Source organism: Rhincodon typus, chromosome 8 (assembly GCF_021869965.1).
Source record: "Rhincodon typus isolate 14 chromosome 8, sRhiTyp1.1, whole genome shotgun sequence".
NCBI classification, from domain to species: Eukaryota; Metazoa; Chordata; class Chondrichthyes; order Orectolobiformes; family Rhincodontidae; genus Rhincodon; species Rhincodon typus.
Window position 1 is genome coordinate 74,748,052 of NC_063339.1, and position 15,507 is coordinate 74,763,558.

The following is a 15,507-nucleotide window of genomic DNA, read 5'->3' on the forward strand; positions in this document are numbered from 1 at the left end:
GAAGTTCCAGGATTTTAAGGCAGCAATGATTTAAATATTTTCATGTCAGGTTGATACATGACATGGAAATTATGCTGTTCCCCTGTATCTGCTATTCCTGTTTGTCAAGGTGTTGGAAGCTACAGGTTTGAAAGGAGTCGATCAAACAAGCTATGGTGGGATGATGCAGTGTGTCTTGCTGATGGTACACTCTGAAGCCATGTTGCACTGATGGCAGATGGACAGAACGTGTAAGGTTTGGTGGACAGTTTTTTCATTCTGCACCCTGACCATTGCATCATTGAATGGTTACTGCATAGATGAAGGCTATTGAATTCATGCCAGCCCTCTACAAGAGAAATCAGTCAGCCTCACCCTGCCCAGTCCCAGATTTTCTACACCACTTCCTATGCAATTCGCTTTAGAAAGTCAAAATTATATCTGACACCCTTGCGCTCTAAGGCAGAGCATTCTAAATCATAATCACCCATCACATAAAACAAAAGCTACTGTTTCTTCTGCCAATCTCCTTAAATCATTGTCTTCTCGTTCATGACTTTTCTGCCAATAGGAACACATTGCCTCCTAACCACTCTACTTAGACTCCATAGATTTTGAATGCTTTCGTCCAATATCGTCTTAACTTCTTCCAAGGAGAACGACCTCAGCATCTCCAATCTAACCTGGTACCTCATACCGGGACCCACTCTCGTGACCCTTTCCAGCACCGTTCCTAGGGCCTTCACATCCGTCTGAAAACGCAGTGCCTAAAACTGAGCACAATACTCCAGTCAAAATCAGACCAGTGTTCTATAAGGACTCACTAAAACGTTCTCCCTTGTGTAGTCAACATTTTAACTAATAAGGCTCACGATCCCTTATGCCTTCACAGCATTATTTCAAGATGCCTCGTCACCTTCAATGATTTGTGCATTTATGGCCCCAGGCTTCTCTGATGCTGGACTATTTTTAGAATTGCCCCCTTTTGCTTTGTATCTTTCCACCAAAATCTATCACTCTGCATCAAATCCCGAATTGATGACGTAGTGGTTATGTTGCCGGAATGGGTAATCTTGAGGCCTGACTTATGCTCCGAAGACATAGGTTCAGATCTCAGCTGGTGAAATTTAAATTCCATTTATTAACACACGGGAAAAATATGCTGGTCTCAGCAAAGATGACCGACCATCATCATCATCATCATCATCAATTGTTATAAAATCTCAACTAGTTCACTAATGTCCTTTAGAGAAGGGAATCTGCCAACCTTGCAGAGTCCAGACCCACAGCAAAATGGTGGAAGTGCCTTCTTAAATAGCCAGACCAGCCACTCAGATTCAAGGTGGGCAACAAATGCTGGCCTTGCCTTCTAAGTACACATCCCACGTAAAAACAAAAGCAGGGGAAAACAAAAGGTTAGCCACAGACCTCTTCTAACAATCGATGCACACCACAGCTTTTGTTATTTCTTCTTTTTTTTAAAACAGCACCTTTCTTTTAGGAATTGATTACTTTGTATTATAGTTTCAATCACTGGCTGTTTTGTTAACTGGCCTTTCAACAGGAATTCTGGCATTTTACAAGGTAAAATACTGCTGATGCTGGAAATCTGTAATGAACAGAAAATGCCGGGAAAGAACCAGCAGGGTAGCTGTGGAAATCTCTCTATTTTGTTTAAATTCACTGAGGGGAATGTGGGCATCACTAGCTGGTCAGCAGTTAATTCTCGCCCCTTACTGCCTTCTTGAACCGTCGCAGCCCATGTGCTATAGGTAGACCACAGCATCCTGAGGGAGGCAATTCCAGGATTTTGACCCAATGACAGTGAAGGAATGCTGATATTTCCACATCAGGATAGTGAATGGCTTGGACGGGATCTTGCAGGGGTGTTTTCCCAAACAGTCATACAGAATGGAAACAGACCCTTTGGTCCAACTTGTCAATGCCAACTAAGTTTCCCTAGACTAAACTAACCCCACTTGCTTGCATTTGGTCCATATCCCTCTAAACCTTCTCTATTCATGTACCTATCCAACTGTCTTTTAAATGCTGTAACTGTACCTGCATCTACCACTTTCTCTGGCAGTACATTCCACACACAAACCACCCTCTGCGTGAAAAAGTTGTCTCTCAGGTCCCTTTTAAATTTTTCTACTTGCACCTTAAAAATATGTCCCCTAGTTTTGAATTCACCCACCCTAGGGAAAAGACCTTTGCAGTTAACTTATCCATGTCCCTCCTGATTTCAAAAAAATCTTTAAGATCACTTGTCAACTCCTACGCTCCAGTGACAAAATTCCCAGCCTATTCTTACAACTCAAACCCTCCATTCCCAGCAAAATCCTGGTAAATCTTTTCCGAACCCTCCTTCAGCAGGATGACCTGAAATGTACACAGTACTCCAAAAATGGCCTCACTAACATCCTGTACGACCTTAGCATGACTTTCCAAATCCTATACGCAAAGATCTGAGCAATGAAATCAAGCTTGCTAAACACCTTCTTAACAAACACACACACACATACACCCCTTCTTAACCAACCTATGTGTGATGCAACTTTCAAAGAGTTGTTACCTGTTCGACAACACTACCCAGGGCCCTACCATTAACTGTATATGACCTGCCCTTGTTTGTTGTACCAAAATGCAATACCTTGTATTTATCCAAATTAAGCTTCATCTGCCAATCCTCAGCCCATTGGCCAACTGATTGAGATTTCCTTTGTAATCTTACATAACTTTCTTCACTGTTGACTATGTTCTAGATGGAACCGGTCATGAATTTGGAAGGCACAATCTAAGGGTCTTTGAATTTCTGCAGTGCATCTTATGTAGACAGCACACAATGCTGTAGCTGATCATCGGTAGCATCAAGCTGTGTCAATGGAGCTGTAATTATCCAGGCACCTGGGGAGTATTCCATCACACCCCTGACTTATGCCCTGTAGATGATAGACAGGCCTTGGGGAGTCAGGAGGCGAGTGTTTTTAACCTCTGACCTGATCTTGTAACCATTCAATTATTTATATGGCAAGTCCAGTCGAGTTGCTGCTTAATTATTAGCCCCTTGATGTTGATAGTGAGGGAAGTTCCCTATTTTCATGATGCTAGCTGCAATGTAAGTGCACCTTGGCACCTTTCAGCTGTTTGAAGGTGCTCCTCCTGGTTCGTCGGTGGGGGTGGACTGTCCCTTTTCTGATGAAGGGTCTAGGCCCGAAACGTCAGCCTCTCTGTTCATCCAGCTCTGCACCTTGTTGTCTCTGATTCTCCAGCATCTGCAGTTCCTACTATCTCCCTTTAAAAGGCCAGGCGTCCCACGCGGTCACGTGGGCAGGCGCAGCCAACGGCGTGACGTCAGCAGTGGGCCCAGCCGGCCGTGGGAGACATGGCGTCGACTTTCAAAGACCTCAGCGGCCGCTGCATCACCCTCGAACAAAGACACCACTCGCCGCTCTGCCGCGAGTTCACAATCCTGTCGCCGAAAATGTCGCTGCGCTCGGTGTTGGGATGCACGGCCGCCATCTGGCTGGTCGCTTACGCCATCTTTTACAGGACACAGGTAGATAGGTGGGCCCCGGGGGGGGGGGGGGGGGGGGTGGAGGAGCGGTCACCTACTAATTGGACGAGGGGGCCCGATGACGTATGTTCCCCGCCCTTGAGGCGGGCAGTGATCGATTTGAGATTAGCTCACGCTCCCATCAGTCACAGCCTGGGAACGCCCCGTCCTCGGTGCTGCCCAGGCCGATTGGCCCATGCTCCTGTCACTCAAGGACTTGACCACGCCCAGCCCTGCGCCGTCCGGCTTCGCACATGCGCAATGCCCTAACAGGTGACTCCTCAGGTTCAACAGGTGAGCGATGTGCTAAGGAGTAGCTCAGCCTCCTCAACCTGGGAGTATCTACAGGGCATGGCTGAGGTACTAAATGAACACTTTTTATACCTGTCTTTTCCATCAGTGATGACTCCTAATGGGTGGACTAAATATAAATTCATTCCTTCACTCACTCCTAGAACATGGGCATCATTTATTGTTTCTCTCTAGCTACCCCTTAAGAAGAAGGTGCTGTAGGTAGAGGGAGCCCTTAGGAAGGGAGTTCCAGGATTTTGACCGAGTGACAGTGAAGGAACGGTCATATATTTCCAAGTCAGTATTGTGAGTGGCTTGGAGTGGAACTTGCAGGTGGTGGTATTCCCATGTTTCTGTTGCCCTTGTCCTTCTAGATTGATGTGGGTTTGGAAGGTACTGTCTAAGGAGACCTGGTGAATTCTGTAGTGCGTCTTATAGATGGTATGCACTACAGCTACTGAGCATTAGTGGTGGATGGAGTGAATTTGAACATGGTGCCAATCAGCCAACTGTTTTGACCTGGATAGTGTGAAGCTTCTTGAGTTGTTGGAACTGCACCCATCCAGGCAAATGGAAGGTATTCTGTTCCACATCTGCCTTGTGCCTTGTAATGCTGGACAGGCTTTGGGAATTATGGGCATGCAAGAATTCTAACCTCTGACCCACTTTTGTACTTGTATGACTAGACTAGACTAGTTTAGTTTCTGGTCAATAGATATTGATAGTGGGGGATTCAGTGGTAGTAGTGCCATTGAATATCAAGGGGTGATGGTTAGATTTTCTTTTGTTGAAGTGTGTGTGTGTGTGAGAGAGAAAGAGACAGAGACGTGCCGTTTGTTAACCCACACTGAATATTGTCCACAACTTGTTGCGTTTGGACATGGACTCCATCAGTATCTGAGAAGTAATGAATGGTACTGAACATTGTGCAATCATTGATGAACATTCCCACTTCTGACCTTGTGATGGAGAGAAGGTCATTGACGAAAGCAGTTGAGTACAATTCCGCCAAGGACACAACCTTGAGGAACTTGATAAAGACATAACATTAGACAGGCTGGTTGTACATTTAAGTCGATTTACTCCCAGGACTGGATACAATGTGAAGAGTTGAAATTTCAGAGTTGCTAGCCATAATCTTCCTATCTTCCTCAAATACTTATTTGTGCCAGAGGGCAAATGTTACACCCTTGTTGAAAAAGGATATAAAGATAATCCCAACAGCTATTGGTCAGTCAGTTTAGCCTCGCTAGTGGAAAGCAGTCGAGATAATATAGGACGTAATGAGCAGTCAGTAAGCAAGTGTGGATTAACAAACAAAAGACAGCACAGATTTATTTAAAGCAAATCATTTGACTAACTGAGTTTTTTTTTGCTGCACTCATGCAGAGGGTTGATGGGGGAAGTACAGTTGATGTAGTGTGAATCATCTTCCCAAAGGTATTTATTAAAGTGCCACATCCTGGCTCTGCAACAAAGCTAAACCCTGCAGAATAAAAGACATAGTGGTATCGTTGGCTATGCAGTTAGTTGAGTGACAGGAGACAGTGTAGTAATAAAAAGCTGTTTTTGTTTTGGATAGGAGGAAGTTGCGTAGGAGGGTTCCCTCTAGAATCAGTACCAGGATCATACTGTTAGTCTTGATCTATATAATGACAATAAACTTAAATGCACTTAAATGTAATTGGTAGATGACAAAAAATTTGGAAGTATTGTTGTGAACAGCGAAGAGGACAAGTAATAGACCTCAAGAGGACATAGGCAGAATTATTGGATGGACATATAGCAGATGGAATTTAATAATAACAGATCTGTAGTGATGCATTTTAATAGGAGGTGATACAAAATAAAGGACAGTTTCTAATACATGCAAGGTACTATGAATGCTGGAGATCAGAAATAAAAGCAGAGAATGCTGGAGAAACTCAGCATCTGTAGAAAGTGAAACAGAGTTAACGTTGCAGGTCCGTGATCTTTAATCAGAACTGGGTACTGACCTGCTGAGCACTTCCAGCATTTTCAGTTTCCATTATTAAAAGTTCAAGTTGGCTTCATGAACAGGTTGCGGGAAATGCCCTGATAGTCTTTGTTGCAAATTGCTTCTTGCAGAACACTTCAGTGCTCTCAGCTTCCATTGTTTTGACTCTCGTTGGGATGATGCTGCACCTCCATTTATTTAAGATTGATCAGGAGTCAATGCTGATCATTGGATCGATTGGAGTCCAGATGAACACCTTGTATGCTTCTGGCAGAGAGAGCGTGAGATTCATTGAGATGAGGAAGGTGAAAGATATTGTGATCAATGAAGCCATTTATATGGTAAGTGAGACGGAGTAATGATTCCTTAAGTTACTGACACTCAACTGCAGAGAAACAACAAATATGGAGCCTGAACATGAAGGACTGTTTAACGTTTGAGCACTTTCCTCGTTTAAACTATTCAGTCCTGGAGAAACTGCATCAGGAAAGTTCTTACCTTCTGTCTTTAATGTTGTAATAAACACTACATGAAATTTGAGAATTGTATAGTTGCTTTCAGAAAATTGTGATAGGCCAGGATAGGAATTCACATTGGTACACTGCTTTTCATCACCTCCAGTAATTATTTTTTTTCTTTTGAAGTGTCCTACTGTTGAAATGTGTATTGGGAGTCAGACCATGGGCTTCTGGTTCATTAGAGAGAGAGCGAGAGAGAGAGAGAGAGACGACTGGTGATGTAACCTGAGGGCCACCACACCTCTAGCGTGGGGAGAAGTTGAGAAGGAGAGTCCTTCATGGTAAACTCAGCTGATGTGGGGATTGAACCCATGCTGTTGGCATCACACTGCTTCACAACCCAACCTTCCAGCCAACTGAACTAAACTGAACCCCATGGAAGCACCTAACTGGATAATGAAATGCTGTTTCTTGAGCTTCCATTACTGAGAGCTCCCAACTCTCATCAGCTAGGGTCACCAAAGATGGGAAATTGCCACTCCACTCTGTCTTAGCTGGTTTCCTGTTTTCCTCAAAACTTGTTAAACTTCTAACTTCTCCCAACTTTGACAAATTATCTGAAATGATAAACTCTGTTTCTTGCTGCTCAGATGCTGCCTGTCCCCTTGAGTGTTTCCAGCATTTTTAGTTTTTATTTCAAGATTTCCAAGATCCACAGTATTTTATTTCTGAATCCATACGTATTGAAATGCCTTTGAATTGATTTTTTTAAAATTAAGTCGTGAAGTATTAAAGGAATACAAAAAATGTAAATTAAGAAAATGTAAACTTTCAGAATTATACACATTCAAAGAAAGAATCTTTGAACAATATGAAATGAGTAGTTGTTCACTGAAAAGCACTAGGGCAAGGTGGAACAGACAGGATGCTGGAGACTAAAGCTGGAATGTGAGAGAATGTGACAGATGGGGCAAGGGAGGAGAGGTGGGAATAGAAAGTCTTGACGGAGTGTCAAAACGGAAACAGAATTAAGTGTAGGAGGTGAAAAACAGATTGTTTTTAAAAAAATATAACAGGTAAATGGGAAAGATCTGGATCTAAAAGACAATTTAAAACTGGAGGGCAGAGGGAAAATTGCATTTGTTGGGGGAGGGAGTGGAATAATAGTGAAAATGAATAGGCTAAATGTTCAAAAAGGAGAAGGTTGCAGAGCTATGGGGAAGGAAGACCTTTTCTCATTCTAACAAGTAGTGGCTGAAGGAAATTGGAATTTAAAACAAAATTCTGGAAATACTCAGCAGCGTCTGTGAGGGGCAATGTAGAATTAAAGTTTCTGGCTCTTTCACCACAATTGATATTGACTGAGCATCCTGACCTGGCTGCTCTGTAGTGAGGGGCTTTGGTCATCTGGCAGTGTCATTGAACTCTACAGGCTCCTTCGTATAGTGGGTGAGGGAAATCAAAGTAATAAAACAAACAGCTGCAGGTCTAAGACTGAAAGAGCAATTGCTGGCGAAACTCAGTGGGTCTGGCAGCAGCTGTGGGAAGAAAGCAGAGTTAACGTTTCCAAACCAGTTCTGATGAAGAGTCGCTGGACTCGCAACTGCTTTCTTCCCACAGATGGTGCCAGACTGGCTGCGTTTCGCCAGCAATTTCTGCTTTTGTGAGGGAAATCAAAACATGGCTTTGATCCATATTTGGACCGAAGAATGGAATTCTAGAGTTGAAAACACTTAACCAAATGAGAAGTCCTGATAAAACGGAGGTGAATCGAGATTGAGAGCAGAGCCCTTCAGTGATTAGAGTCATACCTAGGAGAGATGGCTAAATGATCAAATTTTGTTTGGTAATATTCATGCCTAGGAAGTCTTATGGCTCAGTGTGTAAAGTCCCTGCTTCCAAGCAGAAACTCGGGGTTTGAATGCGCCGTTATTGTAATCGTAATATGTGTTCATTATACAGCCAGATAGGCTGAGGAGCAACTGGGTAAATCCTTGCAATTTACCCCACAATGGGTTGAATGGGAGGCGATAATAGCAGGCCATCCATATGATTTTCCCATGAATTGGAGTCTCTCCCATCACTCCCCAAGATGCATGTGAACTTGTTTGGTGTTGCAGCAACTCTGGTGTATGCGAGGTGGGCGTGACATTGGTTTAGCTGGCTGATGCCAAGTGGGGACCAGCAGCATGGAACTCTGCCCCAATAATGGGGGGTGAATTCGGGATCTACTGCAATGAGATGAGATACTGTGTTTTCATCCTGCCTTTCGGACAGAGTGCTCGAGAAACAGAAGATTGCTTCTGTAGAGCATCTTGTGGCTTTCATAACATTAAAGCTGTGAGATAAATTACAAGTTACTGTTGGTTAATCATTCTAACCACCAATCACTCCTGATTACAGTATGATTTCACCAGGATACTGCACTAGACTCCACAATTTAGTACTGTTTTGTGAATTACTTCCTCGTAACACCTTGGGTACAGCAGTCCATGCCTGTATGTAGCCAGTCAGGTTTTTGCGTGATAAATGCTAAGTAATGTTTGTTGTAATATGCCTGCCAGGCTATGGGTATTTCTACAAACAATAGAGAGGCTCATCACATCTCGACATTTATGTCACCGTCATTAAATTCCAGCACCGACCAGAAACCCAACAGCCACATATATGGCTGCTAGAGCAGGTATGTTATGGAAGGTATGTGGCTCACCCATAAATTCTACAAGCTTTCCTTTTGCCTGTGAGGCAACCTCAGGGGTATCGTGAAATATTCTTCACTTCCCTGGATGGATGCAGCTGCAATACCTTCACCCGATCTTACGGAGCAGTTCCAGAGGTATTTGTGTTTTAGAAAAGGCTGTGGAGATGGGTGCGGTGAAACCTATTGTTGAAGATTATTTGTTTCTCCCTTGCAGCAGAAAGTTATCTACTACCTGTGCATTCTGCTGATAGACCCAGGAAACCCCACAGGAGTGTCCGAGGTGGTGCCAGTATTCCAGGTAAAACACAGCGAGATCAAAAGGTTGTGAGTGTAAATGATGATTCCTCCTCTCTGCTTCTCTTTACCGTCCACCACCTGAATGAGCTATACGAGGCACTGACATTTCCCCTGCATCTCAAGTGCTGTCACTTTGTAAGTGCTGAAGTGTGAAGTAGGTTGCAGCCAAGTTTGGCCTTAGCTTTGTCCACTGCCGGGGGGCATGGGGGTGATGGGTACAGGTTTGGTCATCAACGATTGAAAAATCTTGTGTGCTTCCTTCTCCTTCTTCCTTCTCTGTCTTGGTACGTGAAAGCAACTTCCAATAGTGGCAGCACCAGGCTTCCAATTGGGCATTATTCACCGCTGAGTTTTGTGCATGAATTTTGGTAGACTATTCAGCCAAAGAAGGAGTAACTGACATTTACATATTTCACATCATGACCTCAGGCCATCCCAAGTGCTTTTCAGGCAACGTCTCAATTTTAAAATGTTGCAGTGAATTGGCAAGTTCCCACAAACTGCAGCGTGATAATTAACAGGTCTTCCGTGTCAGTGGTAAAAACCGAAAGAACTGTGGATGCTGTAAATCAGGAACAAAAACAAAGTTGCCGGAAAAGCTCAGCAGGTCTGGCAGCATCTGTGAAGGAAAAAACAGAGTTAACGTTTCGGGTCCGGTGACCCTTCCTCGGAACTGAGTTGCTGAGTGCTGTTTCCAGTGGATTATTGACTACAGTCTGGATTCTGAGCACCATATCTGCCAAAATAGTAAAAGGTTGGTTTTGACAAGGAAGGGTTTGCTAGTTATGTAAGGAAGTGATTGATTTATAACTAGTTGGTATGTTTCAGCGTTGCTCAGACTGAGTCTCAGGTGGGGTGGAGGGGCTGGTTGAAAAGATCCGTTCGAGGTCTGAGCAGGCCGTGTGGATCATGGTGAGGCTTGGGGGAAAAGAAGAAAGTCCTCTGGTTTCTAATGCCACACAACTTCCTTTTTCAAGAGTGCAAAGCCACGTCTGGACTGTTTATCGCAGGTGTACAGAAGCTGCCAGGAAATCCTACAACAGACACAGGAGGAACAGTGAACCAGCTTCAGTCAAGGAAAGTCCTTGCTGTTTCAGGTAATGGCAAACTCTTCCCTTGTGCTCTTGTTAGTTGACGCGAGAATAGGCTACATGGGAATGATGACGCGCAATAATTTTCTTCACCCAGTGAACTTGCTCAAATCATAGAATCCCTAACGATGTGGAAGCAGGCCGTGCGGCCCGTCGAGTCAACACCAACCCTCCGAAAGAGCGTTCCACCGAGACCTGGCCCCCTACCCTATCCCTGTAACCCTCCATTTCCCATGGCCACTCCACCTAACCTGCACATCTTCGGACTGTGGGAGGAAACCCACACAGACACGGGGGAGAATGTGTAAACTCCACACGGACAGTCGCCCGAGGGTGGAATCGAATCTGGTTCCGGAGGCAGCAGTGCTATCCATTGAATAACCATGTTGATTTCCAATTATACCCAGTGTCACTTTGCATAGAAGTGAGGTTTTTTTTTTGAGAAGCCTTGGTGAAGGGCTACATTGTACCTTGGCTGGTTTTCTGCTAGCTGTCTGGCTGTGCTCAGCTAATTATCCTTTTCAGCAAAAAATAATGATTAATCATAGGATTACAAAAAAAATTGTACTGAAGATAAAAAATAAAAGTTCACCTCTTATATCCTTGATCGCTGAGAGAGAGCCATCCAGTCTAATCCCACTTTTTTCACTTCTTTTGGTTTATAGTCCTGCAGGTTAGGTGCCGGTCCAAATACTTCTGTATTAAGGTCTCTTTCAGGCAAAGAGTTCCAGAGTCTGCTTCACTCTTCTCTAATCATTGATCCAATCTTTCCTTTTTATAGGTAAATTTCTCCACTCGTGGAGTTGCACAGCACAGAAACAGACCCTCTGGTCCAACTCATCCATGCCGGACATACTCCCAAACTAAACTAGTCCCACATGCCTGCATTTGGCCCATATTCCTCTAACCCTTTCCTGTTCATGTACCTATCTAAATGTCTTTTAAATGTTGTAACTGTACCGGCATCTATCACGTCCTCTGGCAGTTCGTTCCATGTACAAACTCCCCTCTGTTGTGGAAAAGTTGACCCCCGGGTCACTTTTAAAGTATTCTCCTCTCATCTCAAAATTATGTCCTGTAGCTTTGAACTTCCCAAACCCTTGCTCTTCACCCTCATGATTTTATAAACCTCTGTAAGGTCACCCCTCAACCTCCTTTGATCAAGGGAAAAAAGTTCCAGCCTATCCAGTCTCTCCTTCTAAATCAAGCCTTACAGTCCTGGCAACATCTCAGTAAATTTTTTTTTCAGAATCCTCCCCAATTTTGATAATATCCTTCCTACAGCAGGGCTGCCAGAACTAGACACAGTACTCCAAAAGTGTCCTCACAAGCATCCTGTGCAACCTCAACATGACATTCAGTGGTCTGAGCAATGAAGGCAAGCATGCTAAATGCCTTCTTAACCACCCTGTCTACCTGTAACACAAATTTCAGAGAATTAAGTACCTGAACCCCCCAGGTCTCACTGTTCGACAACGCTACACAGGGCCCGACTATTAACTGCATGAGTCCTGCCCTTGTTTGTTTTACCAAAATGCAATAACTCCTGGCAGCATTATTAATTAATATCCTTTGTACCTTCTGTGAGGTGATTCCCATCCTCCCTGGACTGTTCCCAGTACTCTAGCTGTGGCCTAAGTAGTGCTTTGCACAGTTCAAGCATAGCTTTGCTGTTCCTTGACTCCTTGCACCTTACGCCTCTTAACCACCTTAGATACCTTCAGAGATCTCTGGGGCATGTCTTTAAAGTCCCTCTGTTCCTCTATGCTTTTCACCATTTATTGTCTATTTCCTTGCCTTGTTGATCCCCTCCACCCTGCTCAAATGCATTGCCTCACTTCAACAGTTTATAAATTTCCTTTGCCACTTTTCTTGCTCATTTCCCCAGTCAACTGATATCTTCCTGCAGTCCAGAGATTTCTTTCTCTGCCAGTAACAAGAAATACTTTTTTGTATCAGCTACAATCTTTTTAATCGTGTTCCCTACATTTAAGTCTAAGCCAGTGATACATAACCACAAATATCAAGGATCCAGGAAGAAGCCTGTGCAACCCTATAGTAATACTTTTCCGGTCACGAAAATACAGGTAATATTCAACCTGCACCAAGCCAGTTTTGTATCCAATTTCGACATTGCTTCTTGGGTCCTGTAGGCTTTTAGTTTGCTGACCAGTTTGTACACAGGACTTTGTCAAAAGCGGTTGTAAAATTCATCTAGAATACGTCCAATGTGCTGCTCTCATTGACCCTTCTTAGTACTTCAAAAAAAAATTCAGTCATGTTATTCAGATATGAACTTGCCTTAATGGAAATATGTTGACTGTCCTTAATTAGTCTGTACTTTTCTACATAATTTATGCTGTCCTTCAGAACTTGTTCCAGTAATTTGCTCAGCACTGATTTTAGTCTGACTGGCCTATAATTACTGCCTCCCTTTTTAACTAATAGTACAGTATTAGCAGTCGTGGGCAACATGTCTGTAACCAAGGAGAATTGGAAAATAGTGGTCAGAACGTCCACTATTTCCTCCTTTGCTACTCTTAGTGGCATGGCAAATTATTTCGCTTCTAGTGAATTCAGATTCCAAGTATTCATTAAGAACCGTGTCTGTGTCATCTGTTTCCACGCAAAACATACGTTTTTGGATTCTAATTCTTTTACCCTTTGTTATCCTCTTGCTGTTTAAGTATTCTTTAAAAAAAACACCAAGGCGCGCACACCAGAAGGTGCCTTGTGATAAGTTGGCTGAGTTTAACCAGGGTAGTAAGTGAGCTGATGCAGGGCTAAGGAGGAGAAAGACAACCACAAGTTCTTCCTTTTCTTTGTTATCCACTGGAAATTTCATGTGATGAATGTCCTCTAAGGATAAAGTTGAGAAAATGTTGCCTGTGCTACCTTCTAATACCAATAAAACAATGGCAACTTATAGTTGTATAGCAACGTTTAATGGTAGGGTCTTTTTTACCGAGCCATGAGATCTTGGAGTGCAGGTTCATACTCCTTGTAAGTGGAGTCCCAGGTAGACAGGATAGTGAAGAAAACATTTGGTATACTTGCCTTTATTGGTCAGTGCATTGAGTACAGGAGTTGGGAGGTTATGCTGTAGCTGTACAGGACATTGGTTAGGCAAATTTTGGAATACTGCGTTCAATTCTGGTCTCCTTGCTCTTGGAAGGATGTTGTGAAACTGGGAAGAGTTCGGAAAATATTTACAAGGATGTTGCCAAAGTTTGTGCTATAGGGAAAGGCTGAAAAGGCAGCATCTGTTTTCCCTGGATCGTCAGAGGCTGAGGGGTGACCTTACAGAAGTTTATAAAATCATGAGGGGCATGGATAGGATGAATAGCCAAGGTCTTTCCTCCAGGGTAGGGGAGTCCAAAACTATAGGGCATAAGTTTAAGGTGAGAGGGGGAAAAAAAATATAAAAAGGGACCTAAGGGGCAACTTTTTCACAGAGGGTGGTGTGTGTATGGACAGAGCTGCCAGAGGAAGTGATGGAGGCTGGTACAGTTACAACATTCAAAAGGCATTTGGATGGGTACGTGAATAGGAAGGGTTTAGAGGGATGTGGGCCAAATGCTGGCAAACAGGACTAGATTAATTTAGAATATCTGGTCAGCAAGGATAAATTGGACAGAAGGGTCTTTTTCTGTGCTGTACAACTCTGTGACTCTGTGATCTCAACATAATGAAACATCCCAAGGTACTTCATAGTTGTAGGTTATAAATGTTTTAAACATCCGGTCATGGCATGTGGCAGTTGCTAGCTGGACAGCATTACTTGCAAATCCCTACTTGCCTTGGAAAAGGTGGTGGTGAGCTGCCAGCTTGAAAGCAAAAATGAAGCACCCAGCCACATGTTTTAGGGCACAAACAACCAGAGCATTTGGATTTAAGGAGCGTCTTAGAGGAGGAAAGAGAATAGCTGCCCTTGGTGTCCAGGCCAAGTGTTAATGATAGTGAGATACCGGAGACCAACTGGTGCTCATAGAACCCTACCCCAGCCAGAGACTTTGAGGGGTGGGTAATATTTATCCAAAAAACCCTGGGCTTGTGCTAGAATTTCAATAAATGGAGTTGGAGTTAAAGTTTGAGCATTGTTCCAGGAAATAGTTCTCTGTGAGTGAATGATGTGGAGTTTTCTCTTTCAGGTGGAGTGTGGATTGATTGCTCTTGCTGTTGAAACGGACCTCAAAGGGCATTATTTCCTCTTAAAAATAGGTGTCTAAGGTAAGCCCTCAGCCCATCAAATGATCCTTCTGCAACAAGACTGTGGCAGGAAGACTGTGAAGAGGTTAGAGCACTTCCCACTGCTTGTCAGCAAAGCCAAGGAAATGGTCCCACCAGATAGCAAACGTTAGGCCACTGTCAAGTGATGTGACTGCCTATTTGAAATGACATCTTTGTTGTTGAGGCTGTTCATAAAGAAGGACGTTGGAGTAGCCACAACATATTGAGCACAAAGCTTTGGATGCAGAACAGTTGAATGAACAACAGACTGATGGTTCTTTGTCACCCTCGTGGTCATGAGAAAAGAAAAGACTTGCCTGACCTTGCACCTTGTGCAAATATGCGATCTGTCAGCATACAAGTGAAGTACTCGTGAAGCGAGGTCACTGTTTTAATGTAGGAAATGCAGCAGCAGTTAAGTGTGCAACAATATGCTAATGATCTGATCAGCAGTTTTAGCTTGTGCTGATTTGAAGAATAAACATTAACCTGAACACCGGGGAGAACTGCCTTGCTTTTCTTTGAACTAGGATCTTTTATGTCCACCTGAGAGAGAGAGAGAGAGACCGGGGCTTCACTCTAATGTCTCATCCAAACACTGAACTGTGGTGGAGAGTCAGCCTAGCATTTATGATCAAATTTCTGGATTGGAACTTGAACACACCACCTACTGACTGGGAAGTGAGAGTTCTGTTAATTAACTAGCAACAACCACTGGTAACAATCAGCAACAGAGTTTATTCCTAGAGACCTGTACCTAATGTCTCGTTCAAATGTACCCAGTAGTGTATTGAACTATTTTATTGGTAGGGCTGATTGTATAAGTAAGATAATGGAGGGGTTTGGCTTTTAGGCTAGTTCTGCAGCCTCTGGTACCCTGTTATATGTTAGCAGGTGAGTGAGCATTAAAAGATTTGTGACCTTCA

At 43.5% G+C, this 15,507-nt stretch overlaps 1 protein-coding gene across 2 annotated transcripts; it reads left to right on the forward strand.

Moving 5' to 3' along the window:
- Positions 1–1,106: 1,106 nt before the first annotated feature.
- Positions 1,107–15,507, forward strand: pigh (phosphatidylinositol glycan anchor biosynthesis, class H). Of its 2 annotated transcripts, XM_020521437.2 has the most exons (5): positions 1,107–3,538; positions 5,936–6,145; positions 9,178–9,261; positions 10,238–10,357; positions 14,503–15,507. In XM_020521437.2, exons 1-4 carry the CDS (start codon positions 3,365–3,367, stop codon positions 10,319–10,321), a joined length of 552 nt encoding a protein of 183 aa, XP_020377026.2. In that variant the 5' UTR covers positions 1,107–3,364; the 3' UTR covers positions 10,322–10,357; positions 14,503–15,507. The 2 variants fall into 2 exon arrangements, with proteins under 2 accessions (XP_020377026.2, XP_048455900.1); XM_048599943.1 differs by lacking the exon at positions 9,178–9,261.